The following is a 16,064-nucleotide window of genomic DNA, read 5'->3' as shown; positions in this document are numbered from 1 at the left end:
GCTGGCTGGCATGTGGTGCTGGGGGATTGAACCGTGGTCCCTGTGCTTTGCTAAGCTTGTTCTAAGTAGGTGCTTTAGACCACTGAGCCATCTCACCAGCACCTGAGGTTACTTTTTGATGAGCATTTACATGAGATACAAAGATTTTTATATCCCTTGCCCATATGGAGAGTTCTATCCACATACTTCTTCCCTAAATATCTTTGTCACCACTTTTCCAATCATGTTCCTTCCAAGTTCATGACCATCTGCCAGATCAGTACACCGTCACACATCTGACCATGTCTTCTCCCAGGTAAAATGCACTACCAGGTTCACTGCTCAAAGTTCTCTACCCGTTGTGATGATTTCTTCTTTACCACTGTCCTTCAGGCATGTCCTGGAAAGGGGCTGTAGTTCTGTGACCGTCTACTTGTGAGTAGTGTCTGCATAATGTGCACAGCCATCCATAAACCAGGCCCTGGCCTTCTCTTCCTCTAGCAGCTGATGATATGGTACACGCAGTGGTACATGGGGTAGTACACCTTGTGAGCCCACAGTGCATGCTAGGAGACAGAAGGCCATATAGCAGGAGTTGGAGCCGTGGGCATCTGTGCAACTTCTTTACATAACTTGCTTGTGCCCTGTGGACCTGCTTCGGCTCAATCATGTGTGTACCATTTCCATTTAATGATATACTGTTACTGTGCATGTTCAGCTATATGTCTTGGTTTGTCAGATAATACCCAGCTCAAAATGGGCAACATGGGTTCCATGGTATCCCATGGTCAAATGTTCCTTTTTTTATGAAGGCCCAGTAGCAGGCCACGAGCTGTTTTTCAAAGGGAGGGTAGTTGTCTGCAGATGGTAGCAGAGCCTTGCTCCAAAATGCTAAAGGCCTCCATTGCTGTTCACCCATGGGGGCCTGCCAGAGACTTCAAATGGCATCTCTACTTTAGGTACCATTGGATCCAATAAATCATACAACCCCAGTAGGATAGAGGCTTGCACAACAGCCTGGACCTGTTGCAGAGCCTTCTCTTGTCCTGGGCTTTGCTCAAAACCAGCTACTTTACAAGTCACTTGGTAAATGGGCTGGAGTGAAACACCTAAGTGAAGAACATGTTGCCTCTAAAATCCAAATAGCCCCACTAGGCATTGTGCTTCTTTTTTGTGGAGAGAGGTAGATGCAACAACTTATCTTTTACCTTAGAAGGGATTTGTCTACATGATGCATATTGCTAGACTCCTAGAAATTTCACTGAGGTAGAAGGACCTTGAATTTTACTTGGATTTATTTTTATTTTTTTTATTTTTATTTTTTGAGAGTCAGAGCTTTTATTGGGCAGCAGGGGCTGCGGGCATGGAGCAGAGATGGGCACATCACTGGTAGAGGTAGTCAGCCTAGATGTTGGCAGCAACTTTGGCCTCCCATTTGTCCCCATAGTTTGGCAGCTTCTCCTTTTGTACAGTAGTTCCTCGTGCATCTCAGTAGAGAACTCAACGTTGGGGCCCTCCATGATGTCATTCACAGGGCAGGCCTCCTGACAAAAGCCACAGCAGATGCACTTGATCATGTCAGTGTGATAGCAGGTGGTTCAGTGGCTGCCATCAGCCCTGGGCTCAGCCTCAATGATGATGGCCTGGGCAGGGCAGACAGCCTTGCAAAGCTTGTAGGCAATACAGCACTTCTCCCCAGATGGGTAATAGCACAGAGTGTGCTCCCCTCGAAAGCATGGCTTAGCAGGTACTCTTTAAACAGGTAGTTGATAGTAGCTGAATCCTGGGACATGTAGCTCAGGGTCATGCCCAGGCCTCAGATGAGGTCAGTCCACAACAGGGTCCAAGCTGCCTGGTCAGTCACTGACTTTGTGTCCATTTCAGGTTGGGCCAGGGTGCACAGCAGTGTGGGTATGGTCAGGCATTGCATCTTGAGGATCTGTTGCTCCTTCCCTAGCTGAGTGGGCTGCATGAGCTAGTTAGATTTATTTCTCATCCTCCAGCTTGTAGTGCTTCATTAGCAAATCCAGAATGGCTTCTATCTCCTGCTCACTTGATCCAGTCAGCATAATATCATCAGTGGAATGGACGAATGTGACACGTTATGGGAGAGAAAGGTGATCAAGATCCATGCAAACTAAGTTGTGACACAGGGCTGGAGAGTTAATATAACCCTGAGGTAGGACAGTGAAGGTGTATTGCTGGTCTTGCCAGCTGAAAGTGCATTGCCTCTGATAGGCTTTATGGATAGATATGGAGGAGAAGACATTTGCCAAGTCAATAGCTGTGTACCAAGTACCAGCAGATAATCTACTGTTAATCTGCTCAAGCAAGGAAACCACATCTGGTACAGCAGTTGCAAGCAGAGTCACAAATTGATTCAGCTTACAGTAATCTATGGTCATCATCCAAGACGCATCTGTCTTCTACACAGGCTGAATGAAAGAATTAAATGGATATGTGGTGAGAACCACCCCTGTATCCTTCAAGTCTTTGGTTCTGGCAGTAATCTCTAGAATTCCTCCATTGATGCAGTATTATTTTTGTTTTACTATTTTACAAATAAAGGCAATTCTAATGGCTCCCATTTGGTCTTTACAACCTTAAAAGTCCTGATGCTACAGGTTAAGGAACCTATGTGAGGATTCTGCCAAGTACTAAATATATTTCCTAATTATCTCCTCTGTGAGCTGGACCTCTGCTAAAATTCAGTTATCACCTGACTCCGTAGGCCCTGATTCTTATTAGAGGATAAACATAATGATGTTTTAGGTCCTCTGAAATGGGTGTTAGTTCAAAACCAGTGTCTAGGGGCTGGGGAGTTAACTCAGTAGAATAAGTGCTTGCCTGGCAAGTGCAAGGGCCTGAGTTCAATCCCTGGTTCTGCCCAAAACAAAACAAAAAAAACCCAGTGGCTAGTAGTCCCTGAAATGACTGATCATTTCCCTTCTCCCAGTGTGCAGTTACCCTGGTCTAAGCCCTTAGGTCCCTTTGAGGAAGGATGGGAGAAAGATTGACTATAAAGTTTGGTGGTGCACCAGGGTCCTTCCTGAAGGAGGCTGAGGCTCCTCTTCATTCACAGAGCTCTGGGTCTGTAAACTGGCTCAAATCTGTGAATTGCTTGAGGGACCGTGAGGCCCTGTTACTGTGATTTGAACAGATTTCTATACATTTGCCCTTAAATTTCTTTTCATTATACAAATCTAGTCAAAACTTTGTAGGCTTCCTGTCTGTGTTACTTTTGGGAACACTGGCAAATCAGCCGACACTATAAGTCTACACATATGAGACCGTGCTGAGCATTGTTCTACTTCTGCCGCCCATCGTGGTAAGTGTATGTACCTTGCCTTTGGCAGTTAAGTGCTGCCACCTCACGATCCAGTTAAACCCATTGCCCTTAAACTTCCTAAATGAGTAACTGTGGTCCCCACTATAAGATCATACAGAAAAGACGATGGCAGGGCTTTTCGGGGATGCTGGTGCTCTCCTCACAAGTTTCTCACAAACCCCTGTTTCTCGGGGTATTAGTGAAGGGTGCTTTTTCTGGATCATCTCACTATGGTGGATTAAGTTTAGTATGACAAATCCATTCCACCATTCCTGTTTCCCTAAGCATCTGAATCCCCTTATCAACAGTAAGCCATAAACATCAAGCATCTCTAACTCATTCACAGTGAGGTACCTTTTAATCCATACTTCTGCCACTTGGCCTCATAAACTGTTAACACCTTTTTTCACTCCACAAGTTACATTAAATTCAGAATTCCTACCTACCAGGCCCACATATCAACAAACTCTGCCTGGTCCAAATGTATGATTTTGCCACCATTATCACAGACCCATAAAATCTGCTTCCACACTTGCTCATCAGACCTCTGCTCATAGCAGAAAATTCAAGAAGTTTGTGGGGAGAAGAGAGGACTTCCTCATGAGTCACACCATGTACCTCACTCTTGGGAGCCTTCTGTGATTTGAACTTGGTCATAAGCTCAAACATGGGTGGAGAGGGTGGGTCTTGGGGAGCACCAGCATTATCCTGCTTGATCAACACAGGATTAGTTTCCTCAAGTATAGGAGGAGAGGCCAATGCCACAGTGGGGTGGAGAAATATTTTCCTCTGGCAAAATAATCTCATTAGTATCTAGTAAGTAACTCAATGTCCTGAGCCTTGTCAGGATCCTCCCAAATAGGTCCATCTCAGTTTATAAGAGCCCATTCTTTTCTATTCTAAGCAGTATCCTTACTTTGACTTCAGAAACCCTACAAAGCTGAGCATTAAACTTATGCTATATTTCAGCCAATCAAGCTATGAGGACTTTAGGCAGAGCGCAGCAGCCGAGGTTTAGTCCCCAGTGTGCAGTGATGGCCCCGCTCCCAGGATGCACTGAAAAGGTGATTGAGACTGGGCCTGGTGGCCTGCGCCTGTAATCCTAGTGCTTGGGAGGCTGAAAACAGGAGGATCACTATGGGTCTGATCTGTGTAGTGAGACCCTCTAGACCCTGTCCTAAATACATTAAAAATAAAAAAACAAATTATGAGGACTTAGGTTTGGGTTTCTTCAGTCTCAAACCAGCAGTTAAAAGAAGGAGATTGGGGCCGGGGAGATGGCTCAGTGGAATAAGTGCTTCCCTGGCAAGCGCAAGGGACTGAGTTCAATCCCCGGTTCCGAAAAAAAAAAGAAGGAGATTCTCTTTCAGGACACACTAGTTAAACTTTAATTCCTTACATCTCTCAAGTGGTGACTTAGGATAATCCAGTGGATCTACTTTGCATATTCCTTTAAGGAGTTCACACCAGGGACTATCAGAATTTCCCACAGTATCAGGAGAGACCGTGACATCGTTAGGTGTCATCAAATTAGAGAGGCAACCCCAGGAACCACTAAAGCCTTTAGGGAATTTCATCTTTACAGTTCTATTTCTCTAGATCCACTCCTGGTACCAAAATCTATATTAGTCAATGCTTATTAGAGAAACAAGACTTAATGCAAGATATATAAGTATATGAGAGTTTACAAGATAGGCTTACAGTGGCCACCCAGAGTCAGGTGTGGCATAGTGCAAAAGGACTCTGTGTGCCAGAAGTCCGAAGGATCCAGTCGAAGGCCTGGAGCTCAGTGTAGTGTCTCATGTGAGTCCCTGTCCAGAGGCTGAAGGGTCAGTGCTGGAAGCCAGGAGACATCCAAGGGGAAGGTGAAGACTGGAGCTCCTCTGAAGAGACAGAAGTGGGCCCTCCTTCTTTGTTTCCCTCTTATTCCATCCAGGGGACAAGCTGACCACGGTGGGGCTTCTGTCTCCATTAAATCCCCTCAGGCACACCTACAATTGTGTTGATTCAATTTAGTTGAGCATTTCTTACTGAAGTTGACACAGTTAACTATAACAACAACCTATATTTTTAAAAAATGAACACTTTTCTGATAGTAGAAAATAATATAAACAAAAACAAATTTAAATAGCTGCAAAGAAGTTATTGTCTTAGTTACTTTCTCGTTGCTGGAACACAATTCTTTACACCCATAACTTAAAGGGAGAGCGGTTCATAAAAAGCTCACAGTCTGTAGGGGTTTCAGCCCATGGCGTGGCAGCAGGAAGCTGAGAAACAAGGGAGGAGGTGGAGGTAACCCACACCTCTCAGTGTCCCTTCAGCCACCTGGCTTCACCCCATGGGTGCTGATGGGGACAGTGGTCGGCTAAGCCCAGCTTCCTAAGGTTTCCCACTGTGGGTGGGGGTATCAGAGGGCCGGTGTCCTCCATCTTGCACCATTTCCTTCCACCTTGTTAATGCCAAGTGGGCTTGAGGCCAGACCCTGCAGGACTCTATGACACTGCCTTGGTAGGATGGTCCCAGCACCTCCTGCTCCCCTGAGTGAAGAGAAGAGGTTTAGCTACCTGCCTGGCCCCACACCACCTGGACCTGATTGAGGGGTCAAGAGTTTCGGGAAGGATGGGTTGGGAGATCAGTTCCTGGGTGGCCCCCAAGTAGGCTTGCATTTGGTATTTAGCTTAAGTGGAACAAATGTTGCTGAAAAGTTTTCTGTTGTTTTCAGGCCACCATGCACATGTTCCCAACTCCATTCATGAAATGCGTATCGGCCTCCTGGAACCTGGCATGTGTCACACATGTCCATTGCCCCCTTACTGACCTGGGGCCGAGGCTCACTAGCTGGATATTCGGCCCTGTACATGGTGGGAGACCCAGCAGGAAGCAGGTTGTTGTGCCATCTAGGGATGGTGTTTCCCCTCACATGCAGCCACCTCAGAGCCTCTCTAACAGTTGTACACGGTGGAAGGGTGTTTTAGGGACGGGGCATCCTTAGCATTTTCCTAAGCATTGGCATTAACCTCCTGGTGGCCGGGTTTCATTGCTCTTCTTCCTCCTTCCAGAGAGTACCTCCTCCCTGTGAGTCCTTCCTCTGTGTGGTACAGGGATAGGAGATCTGGTTGTCATGTTGGTTACACTTGTGCGGTGGGTCATTCTGAGTGGCATGAGTCACCTTACACAGAGGAGTTGAAGTCCTCATGAGACCTAACAAGGCAGAATCAGAAGCATAGAGGGTGGGGGTAAGAGGAAGTGTGAGCCCGTCCGGTGCTAATGTGGTGTCATTGCCCCTCCAGGTTCGCCTCAGAGCGATGCCCTGGCTCTTCGTGAAGCTGAAGTGAGAGGGTCCAGGCGCGGGCCCAGCCCTGGCTGGGCAGCATGACCAAGCCCCGGCTCTTCCGGCTGTGGCTGGCGCTGGGGTCTGTCCTCATGGTCCTGCTCATCATTGTGTACTGGGACAACGTGGGCACTGCCCACTTCTACCTGCACACCTCCTTGTCCAGAACGCACGTGTTGGCACCCCTCCCGACCCCCGGGCAGGGGGAGGACAAGGAATTTGCCTCCGATGTGGACGAATTTCTAGATAAGCTGCTCGCTTCTGATACAAAGCAAAGTGAATTCTCCAGGAAAAAGACCAAGCAGTCCCCAGTGCTGGTCCCTAGCAAGCCAGCACAGAGCCACATGGAAGAGAGCGTGAGAGGCTACGACTGGTCCCCCCAGAACGCCCAGCAGCACCCCAACACAGGCCAACAGCAAGCAGAGCGAAGGAGCGTGCTACGCCACTTCTGCGCCAACTCCAGCCTGGCCTTCCCCACCAAGGAACGCTCCTTCGACGACATCCCCAACTACGAGCTGAACCACCTCATCGTGGATGACCGGCATGGCGTCATCTACTGCTACGTGCCCAAGGTGGCCTGCACCAACTGGAAGCGCGTGATGATCGTGCTAAGCGAGAGCCTGCTGGACCGCGGTGCCCCTTACCACGACCCGCTGGACATCCCGCGCGAGCGCGTGCACAACACCAGCACGCACCTGACCTTCAACAAGTTCTGGCGCCGCTATGGCCGCTTCTCCCGGCACCTCATGAAGATCAAGCTGAAGAAGTACACCAAGTTCCTCTTTGTGCGCGACCCCTTTGTGCGGCTCATCTCTGCCTTCCGCAGCAAGTTCGAGCTGGAGAACGAGGAATTCTACCGCAAGTTTGCAGCGCCCATGCTGCGGCTCTATGCCAACCGCACCAGCCTGCCCACCTCGGTGAGTGAGGCCTTCAGCGCCGGCCTCAAGGTCACCTTCACCAACTTCATCCAGTATCTGCTGGACCCCCATACCGAGAAGCTGGCGCCCTTCAACGAGCACTGGCGGCAAGTGTATCGCCTCTGCCACCCGTGCCAAATAGACTATGACTTCGTGGGGAAACTAGAGACGCTGGATGAGGACGCCGCCCAGCTGCTGCGGCTCCTCAAGGTGGACACACAGGTCCACTTCCCCCCAAGCTACCGGAACAGAACTGCCAGCAGCTGGGAAGAGGACTGGTTCGCCAAGATCCCACTGGCCTGGCGGCGGCAACTCTACAAACTCTATGAGGCAGATTTTGTTCTCTTTGGCTACCCCAAGCCCGAACACCTCCTCAGAGACTGAGGCCCACTCCAAGAGTCATGCCAGTCCTGTCACCCAAAGCTCATAGGGGCCTGGTGCCACATCCAAGCAGGGTGCTGGGGCCGAGCTGTCTCTTCTGCTTCCTTGCCCTTGTGCGTAGTGGCACATTCCCTCAGGGGAGGCTGCTGAGGGTCTGGACTTGACTTCACATGTTCCAGGTTTTAAAGCACTCACGGTTTTGCAGTCTGGGCTTGCCCTTCACTCCACAGCCTGTGTTCACTGAGCACTGTGTTGATGTTGTTTTCTAAGATTAATATATTTCAGATATTTAATATGAAAGTGGAAGAAAGCCAGAGTAAATTGTGGCAGCTGCGCTCTCACCCCTCTGTGGTTCTTCAGATTGCACCCCAGGCGCACACAGTGGGTGGGGACAGTAGTGAATAGGTACCCCAGGCCTCACACAGTCACTGGGAGGAGGAGGCTTCATGGTGTCTCAGTGGGGAGGAGGAGCCTGAAGCTGAATGCAGGCTGGTGTCAGTTTTCACTAGTGGGCTGGGTGCTTTCATAAGAAAAGAGCTTTATGAGCCCGTTGTTCAGAAGTGCAGCATCATGGTGCCAGCGTCACCTTGGCTCTGGCGAGGACTTCAGGGCAGAGGCAGTGGCAGGGGTTATGTCACCAGATAGGTGATCAGAGCGCAGCAGGGGTCCTGGGGCCCCTTTCAAGGGCATGGGCCCCCCCAGGACTCCCCAGCTCCACCCGTTGGAGAACCGAGCATCAGCACAGGGGCCCTGGGGGACACAGCCAGACCACAGCGCAGTCCTTGCATGCATTTTTAAAAGGATGGCAGGCAGATCCTTTAAAAGTGCAAGCCCTCATGTACACGATGCGCCTGGAAGGTGTAGCCGCCAGATCTTCGGGGCTTTCTGTCTGAGATCAGGATGGGTCATAGAGAAGCTGTCTTTGGATCAGGGCCACAGGAGAGGCCAAACTTCCCCACCCCAGCTGTCCTTTAGACAGTAGTAGCTGTCTTCATCCTAGTCAGCAGGGGCGGTGTGGCAGGAGGTTGTCAAGGGTACTGTTTCCATGGGTACTGTTGTCATTGGGAAGCTTAGGTGCCACCGTCTTGCAGACTGGCTGGTTCAGCTCCAGTGCCATTTGCCCTCAGGACACAGCTGGCCTTGAATGCTCAGGTGTATGTGTGGGGTTTGAGTGAAGCTCCAGAAGGCACCTTAGGAAGCCCCCAAGCAGCGAGCCACACTCCTGTAGGCTACCTTGCCACCACGCTGGATGGTGCTGCTGCATAGACTCCTGCTGTCAGCAGCACACTGGCAGTGTCTTTTCATTCATGGCATTTGGTCAGCACTGCCGAGCCCCCGGAGTGTTGGTAGTGCTCTGTTGGGGCGTGTGCTGCATGTCTGCAGCGCAGTATCCTTGCTTGTCCCGTTTCCAGGAGGGATCAAAGCCTGTGAAGTGTGTGGCTGCTGGGTGACCCTGGACTCAGTCTCCACCATATTAAAAATCACAGCCTTCCTTTCATGGGTTGTTAGAGCAGATGCCAGCCACATTCACTGGCCCGCCCAGCTCCTATACAGGGCCACCAGCTTGGCCGAGACATGTGGAGATGGCTCCGGAAGAGGGCCGCCCCACCGTGCTGGAGGGAAGACTTCATTCCCTCTGATTCTCTGCCGTGTCTCTGGCCTACAATGTGCAGTAGGCTGTACAGAAATTGAATTGTTTTTTCTTACCAAAAAAATAAATAATTTTAAAAATAGTATTACATAGATAAATTTAACCAGTCTCCAAGCTTAGAAGGATTTAACTTTTCTCAGCCCTCCAGGCTGTGTTACCTCCTGTTCCCACAGCCAGCAGACTGGGTCTGAGTGCTATGTGATGGTGCACAGAAGCACCCCCCTTCAGGGTACCATCAAGCCCCCAGTCGAGCCACAGGACTGGGCCTGCTGACAGCCACGGGGGACCTGTGCCCGCCTTGGTGCTGCATCTCCCGCTCCATCCAGCTCTTGACCAGAGAGCTGGCAGCCAGCTGTGCCCCACCTAGAAGTGCCATCTCAAAACTCAGTCGGGCAGGGAAGAAAGTAAGGCAGGGAGCATAGAGCTCTAAATGATGCCAGCTCCTGAAGCCAGAGTCACCTACACTTTTCAGGTGTGGGGTCTGATAAGTACCCACTTGCTTAAGCTAATGTGGGTTGGATTTTTGGCATTTAACATACAGGATCCTGACTGGTACACCAGTCTGTTCATTGATAGCTTGGCATTTGATAAACTAGGACTGAAGACATTGCATTAATGGAGAGTCACGTGACCCCTGAGGGTGCGAGTCAACATTCTCTGGGACACTGGTGATTTGTTAGCTTTCTAAAATAGTATAAATAATAGGTTACTCTACCAAGACCCAATGATGGGGGCCAGGTCCACCACCCCCGGGATTCTGGTTCAGACCAGTGGAGGCTAACTGGAAAATGTGAGGGATTTTCCTCCTCAGAAATTACTTCCTGCATCACTGAGAGGGAAGCTGGTTAGGCCTGGATGACTCATCATGGCCATCCTGGGTGTCATTTCAAGAGCGTTTGTTCTCTGTGACAGCAGCGTCATGCTTGTCTGATGAGGTCTGCTGGTTGGAAGTGATGAATGGGCACCGCCTTCCTTCCTTCTGCTCTTCACATGTTCAGCTGGGGCTGACAGTATTCCTGCCAAGGTTTGAGAAGAGGGTATGGGTAGCCCCGGCCAAGGTGTCTGAGTGGAGCTTGTCCTAAACCCGGTCCTGACCCGCATTTCCTGGCCTGGCTCATCCCCACAAGCCCAGGCTGGAGTCAGGGCTTTGGATGAAGGTTCCTCAGGTGAGTGGGACAGTGCTCAGGCCCATGCCCACCCTGGGGTTCCCACAAAAGGGTGCCTGTGAGCCAGCTGGTGAGATGGCATTCTTGTGACCTTCTTTGGGTGGGAAATGCATCAGCACACTAGTAGGTAGACTTTTGTGCATGCAAGACTCGCAAAAGAAGAGCTTCACACTCAGTTCTGTCTGGTAGAGTTTAAAGGATGACCTAGAAACTGGTACAACTCTTTCTCCTGCAGTTGTCTTGGGGTGGTGGGACAGCTGTGTTGTTGCACTTTCGTTTCTGCAGGGTGTGAGGTTGCTGTCTTACACCTAGCTGTGCCTCAGTCTAGAAGCACTTTAAAATCCTTGGATAGAGGAGGGGAGACACTGTCTTTCTGCCTTCTCTAAGTACCAGCTAATAACTCAGTTGTGCCTTTCTGGGTTCTGGACAGTGTTCCGCTTCTAAGGTTCAAATCATGGAGCCCTGTGCTAAGTTAGCTCCTACACCTCACTCCGAGGAGGCTGACCCAGCCCCCTAGAAAATCCTCAAGGAGGGGCTGGGAAGATAGCTCAGTGGAATAAGTGCTTGCCTGGCAAGCACAAGGTCCTGAGTTCGATTCCTGGTACCACCAAAAAAGAAAAGAAAATTCTCATGGGGATCAAGAGAGGGCAGGTGGGGCTCATTAGCATCAGGACCTCCCAGATGTGGAAGGCAGGACAGCTAGTCTTGCAGTTTGAAGTTGAGACCTTGAAAGTCTTTTTTTTTTTTTTTTTTTCACTAAGATGATAAAAATAAAGCCACTAGGCCGGGGAGCTGGCTCAGTAGAATAAGCGCTTGCCTGGCAAGTGCAAGGGTCTGAGTTCAATCCCTGGTTCCGAAAAACAAGCAAACAAAAAATGATGATAATAATACTTACAACAGGAAATGAAGACCCAAAGAAAAAGATAAACCTGAATTTTTGGGGCTGGAGAGATGGCTCAGTGGTCTAAAGCACCTACTTAGAACAAGCTTGGCAAAGCATCAGGGACTGCGGTTCAAACCCCCAGCACCACATGCCAGCCAGTCCCGCCCGCCCCCTGGTGGGCTGAGCTGGCCACACACACACACCACACACTCTCTCTCTCTCTCTCTGTCTCTCTCTCTCTCTCTCTCTGTCTCTCAAATAAATAAAAAAAAAATTAAAAAAAAAAAATAAAGCCACTATATTTTATTGTTATATAGCAGGCCCTCCTGCCTAAGGAAGGGATGTCTCACAGGAAAAGGGAAGGTGATTGCACCATGACATTTTCTTGGATGAACGGGGGCTGGTAGCAGGGATGGTTCCCCTTGGTGTTCATTTCAGTTCTAAAACTAGGAATATGCGCATCACATACCGGGCAGTTGTACCCTGTGTAAGTGTACATCCAGGGTCCCTGAGCACATCCACACTGGTGTGCCGGTGTCGCTGCTTTCCACCCCCAGAACTCCCCACCTTCCCACCCTGGAGCCGCACCCGCCGAACACTAATTCCTCATCCTCCTCCCCAGCTCCTACCACCCTGTTTCTGTCTGTAGGAATCTGACTTCTCTGGGGACTTGGATGTGGAGCCACACAGAACTTGTCCTTTTGTGTCTGGCTTGTTTCACTGACCACAGTGTCCTCAGGGTCACCTGTGCCACCTGGCACTGCTCACAGTGGCACTCAGTGGCCTTGGAGGAACAAACTGTAGGATGTGAAAGCACAGGCAGAGTGAGACTCCCGGTACCCCACGGCACCCCTGGGCCTGGGCCTTGCAGCCTTAGCCACATACGGGCCACAAGGGAACATCCCTTCCAAAAGAGAGTGTCAGGCTCAAAGGGCTGCGACACTGATACAGACGCTCAGATGACTGCTTTGGGAAGACTTTGGGGGAGATTGCTAGGTGGAGGAGAGGTTTTGAGAAACATACAGAACAAAATCGAGGAGCCTCCTGGCCTCTGACAGGAACATGGATTCCTTTACCGCTCAAGCAAGAACTTGCTCAAGGACTGCCACCCATCCTGGTTTCTTCTCAGAAAAATTCTAGTGCAAAATCTGGCTTTAAGGGGCCGGGGAGATGGCTCAGTGGAATAAGTGCTTCCCTGGCAAGCGCAAAGGACTGAGTTCAATCCCCGGTTCCACCAAAAAAAAAAAAAAAAAAATCTGGCTTTGATGAAAGCATTTTTATTTCAAGGCAGTTTGTAAAACTTGGGGGCTTAAATGGGGTGTGGTGACCCACACCTATCGGTCTCAGGAGGCTTGACAGCAATTCTAGGCTAGCCTGTGTTATATAGTGATTCCTAGGCTGGCCTGAACCACATAGACTGTCTCAAAAAAATTAAAAATGGCCTTAAAAAGCAATCTGGATGGAACTGTTTGCCATTTCAGTTGGTCTCCTTCCAAAGTATTGCTGCCAGGAGTTTTCCAGAAGTTTTGGGCTTTGAAACTTGGGCTCAGACTTGCGGAATAGGTTTTCAAGTGTCAAGTTTCAAAGTAGGCTGGCTTTGAAAGTGGTTTCTAAAAGGTTTGGTTGAAAAATATTTTGGTTCTGAAATGTTCCAGAAATGTCTACCAAAGCCTAAAGCTACGGCCATGCTGTGGGCTGGGCCCTTGCCCCAGAGAAGGGTGTGTCCCTGCAGTGCTCTCTGGGGAGCTGGGGAACACATCTCTGGGCAAATGTTTGTGCTTTCAGAAACCCATTCCTAGGCCAGGGGTGGTAGTGTACACCTATAATCCCAGGACTCAGGAGGCTGAAGCAGGAGGATCACTGTGAGTTCAAGGCCAACCTGGGCTACAAAATGAATTCCCGCCAGCCTGAACTGCATAGTGAAACCTTGTCATAGAAGGACAAAAGCAAACAAGACAAAAACAAAAACAAAACAAAAACTGTTGGGGGGTGGAGTTTCTCTCGTAGCTGACCAAGGGCACTCTGCAGAAGGGGCTCACCTCTGGGAGACTTCTGCCCTAATTGGACCCCCATTCATCCTGACCTCAGCCTACATGCATGTTCCTGTCCACAGAAACACCTCCCCAGGGCAGCGTCACTCAGGACAAGATAAAGGCGTTACAGGGAAGGGCAGCCTGCTTGGGCAGAGGAAACATAGGACAGTGGAAGTTTCTATAAAAGTTGTGGGCTTCCTGTAAAATATTGGTCCCATTTTCTAGATGGGGAAATTGAGGCCCAGGCTGCCATGACCTACTGAGGCCAGAGGTCCTTGTCCCCAAAGTTTTGAGGGCACCAAGACTGAAGCTGTGGGCCCAGGACTTGCACAGACTGCACCCTGGCCCAAGCAGGTTCTGGCCTCCTGGAAGAGGCAGCGGAAGGAGCAAGCAGGACTGAGGGGGAAGTACACAGCTGGCCTGTCTGCTGCTCTGGCCCCGGCCCACTAATGACGGGAAAATGGAGTTGGCAGAAAGGACAGATGGCTGTTAGCAGGCTGGGGAGTGGTGTGGATGCCACTGTTGGCCAGAGTGGTAGAGCAGCCCCAGGCAGAGGGAGGGGAGAGGAAAAATCCAGTGCTTAGGAAAAACATCCACAGCCCAGGGTGTGGCCAGGCATTAACCCCACAGGGCCTGGGGAGCAGCCCCGCCCTGGCCAGCCAAGCAGGCTTTGCCCAAAGGGTAGTGAGTTATGGAGCCTCCTGGCCAGCAGGGCTCCTGCCACTGGGCGGCAGCCATGGGGACCTGGGCATGACTGCTTCTGGACTCGTGTGCCTCCCTGCAACGAGGCCTGGGGCCCTCGAGCTCCCTCTGCTGCCCAGGGGCTGTCTAAAGCCCCAGCGCCATAGAAATGTCCTTTCTAATGTGTCAGCCCAGGACAGGTCCCGCAGGACAGAGCTCACTGTGTCTTCAGGAGGACATCTAGGCCTAGGTTGCCAAGTGGGGCGCAGTGGGCACAGCCAGGGACCTCCTACCCTCATGTGCTGATAGGAAACAGGAAGGAGCCAGGCTACTGCCATGGGAACCAGGCACCCTCTTGGCAGACCCAGTTCCTGCAAGGCTGACCTGGAGCCTGGCCTCCTGCTGCGCTGGGGTGAGACAGAGCCCAGGGTTAATCTAGGAGGAGAGCCAGGTGTGTGGACCTTAGAATTCCTCAAGGCTGTAGGCCACAGCTTCCAGACGGCACCCTGGGGCCTCCTAGCCTGACAGTCCAGGTCCCCACTGGGGAGCTGCTTCCTCAGCCCCAGCAACTCCTGGAGGCCTGGCCAGCACCATCGTGCCTGCACTGGCTCCCAGATGTGCTGCCCACACAAGCTGTGAGGAGGCTGAACACCGGCCAGGGTACCCAGCGGGGCTTCGGGAAGCCAAATACTGTGGTAAGTATGCATGATGTGGGTGCAGCAGGCAGGCTGGCGTGCCTGGGGCCAAGTAAACTCTTTCTGCCACCATGAGAACCCCCACCAACCCCTTCATGAAGCTCCCAAGGTGGCAGGGCTGACCAGTTCAACACTGGACCTCAACTGCAGGGGACAGACCTTCCCCAGGTCACAGAGAGGACTGGTAACAGGTGCCCATGGCAGCACCATGATACCCTGGTAGGCTTGTCCAGAGCATGGGGTGCCTGGCAGTGACAACAGCTTGAGACTTCCAGGGGTGTTTGGGCAGAGGGAGATTGGCAGCAGCTTCCTGAAAACAAGAGGCCCCCCAACTCCGACAATCGTCCCTTCCACACCAGCCTGTGGTCCAGCCCCCCCATCCCTGCTGCCCATGAACCCTACCCACCAGCCAGGGTGGCAGCACTTCCTGGGCCTCTCCCATCCATGCCACTCATCACCCTCAGCCCTGCCTTCACTTCCGGAAGAATTTTGAGATGCCTGGCTGAGATGGGGAGTCAAGAGTTCTCCAACCTTCCCAACAGAGTTTGTAGCAATTCAGCGTCCCAGCTGGGAGGATGTGAAAATCTGCTTTGCAGACTGGTCATGGCTTTGGTGGAAATGTGTTGACTCATCCCAGCACCTGTGGGGTGTCAGAGCTGGCTGCCACCACAGGCTCAGGCTTACGTTTCTCAGCTTTGCCTGGGAGTTGTGGCACTTATGTAGGTGTGCACATGCCTGTCTGTCATTTTCTCCAGGGAAGGGGGTGGCAAGTAGCCAGCAGTGCAAGAAAGCGAATACCCAGGCAGTCCTGGGGGCTTCTGCTGGCTATGACCAGGCAAACAGGAGGAGGCCAGCCAGGGTTCCTTCCCCAGGGCACAGTGGGCTTGGGAGCACCTGGTCCTACAGAAGGCTGATGAGTTCTCTCCCTACAGCCAAGTATGATGATGCCCATCTGTAACCTCAGCTACTCTTAGATAGCTGAGGCAGGAGGATCACAAGTTGGAGGTCACAGGGCCGGA

The 16,064-nt window shown here is 51.0% G+C and overlaps 1 protein-coding gene and 1 pseudogene across 3 annotated transcripts in view; one reads left to right on the top strand and one right to left on the bottom strand.

The window, feature by feature from the left end:
• Chst12 (carbohydrate sulfotransferase 12) overlaps positions 1-9,616 on the top strand; it is a 30,107-nt gene extending 20,491 nt beyond the window's left edge. For all 3 annotated transcript variants that reach the window (XM_023713518.1, XM_023713519.1, XM_023713520.1), the window contains exon 2: positions 6,598-9,616. In XM_023713518.1, the coding sequence (XP_023569286.1) occupies positions 6,680-7,939 (1,260 nt within the window). In that variant the 5' untranslated portion in view covers positions 6,598-6,679 and the 3' untranslated portion in view covers positions 7,940-9,616. The remainder of the gene's footprint in view (positions 1-6,597) is intronic.
• LOC101564413 lies at positions 1,363-1,951 on the bottom strand (annotated as a pseudogene).
• Positions 9,617-16,064: the final 6,448 nt, after the last annotated feature.

This window comes from Octodon degus, unplaced genomic scaffold (assembly GCF_000260255.1).
Source record: "Octodon degus isolate 3935 unplaced genomic scaffold, OctDeg1.0 scaffold00031, whole genome shotgun sequence".
Taxonomy (NCBI): Eukaryota; Metazoa; Chordata; class Mammalia; order Rodentia; family Octodontidae; genus Octodon; species Octodon degus.
This window is presented reverse-complemented; position numbering and strand designations above follow the sequence as displayed.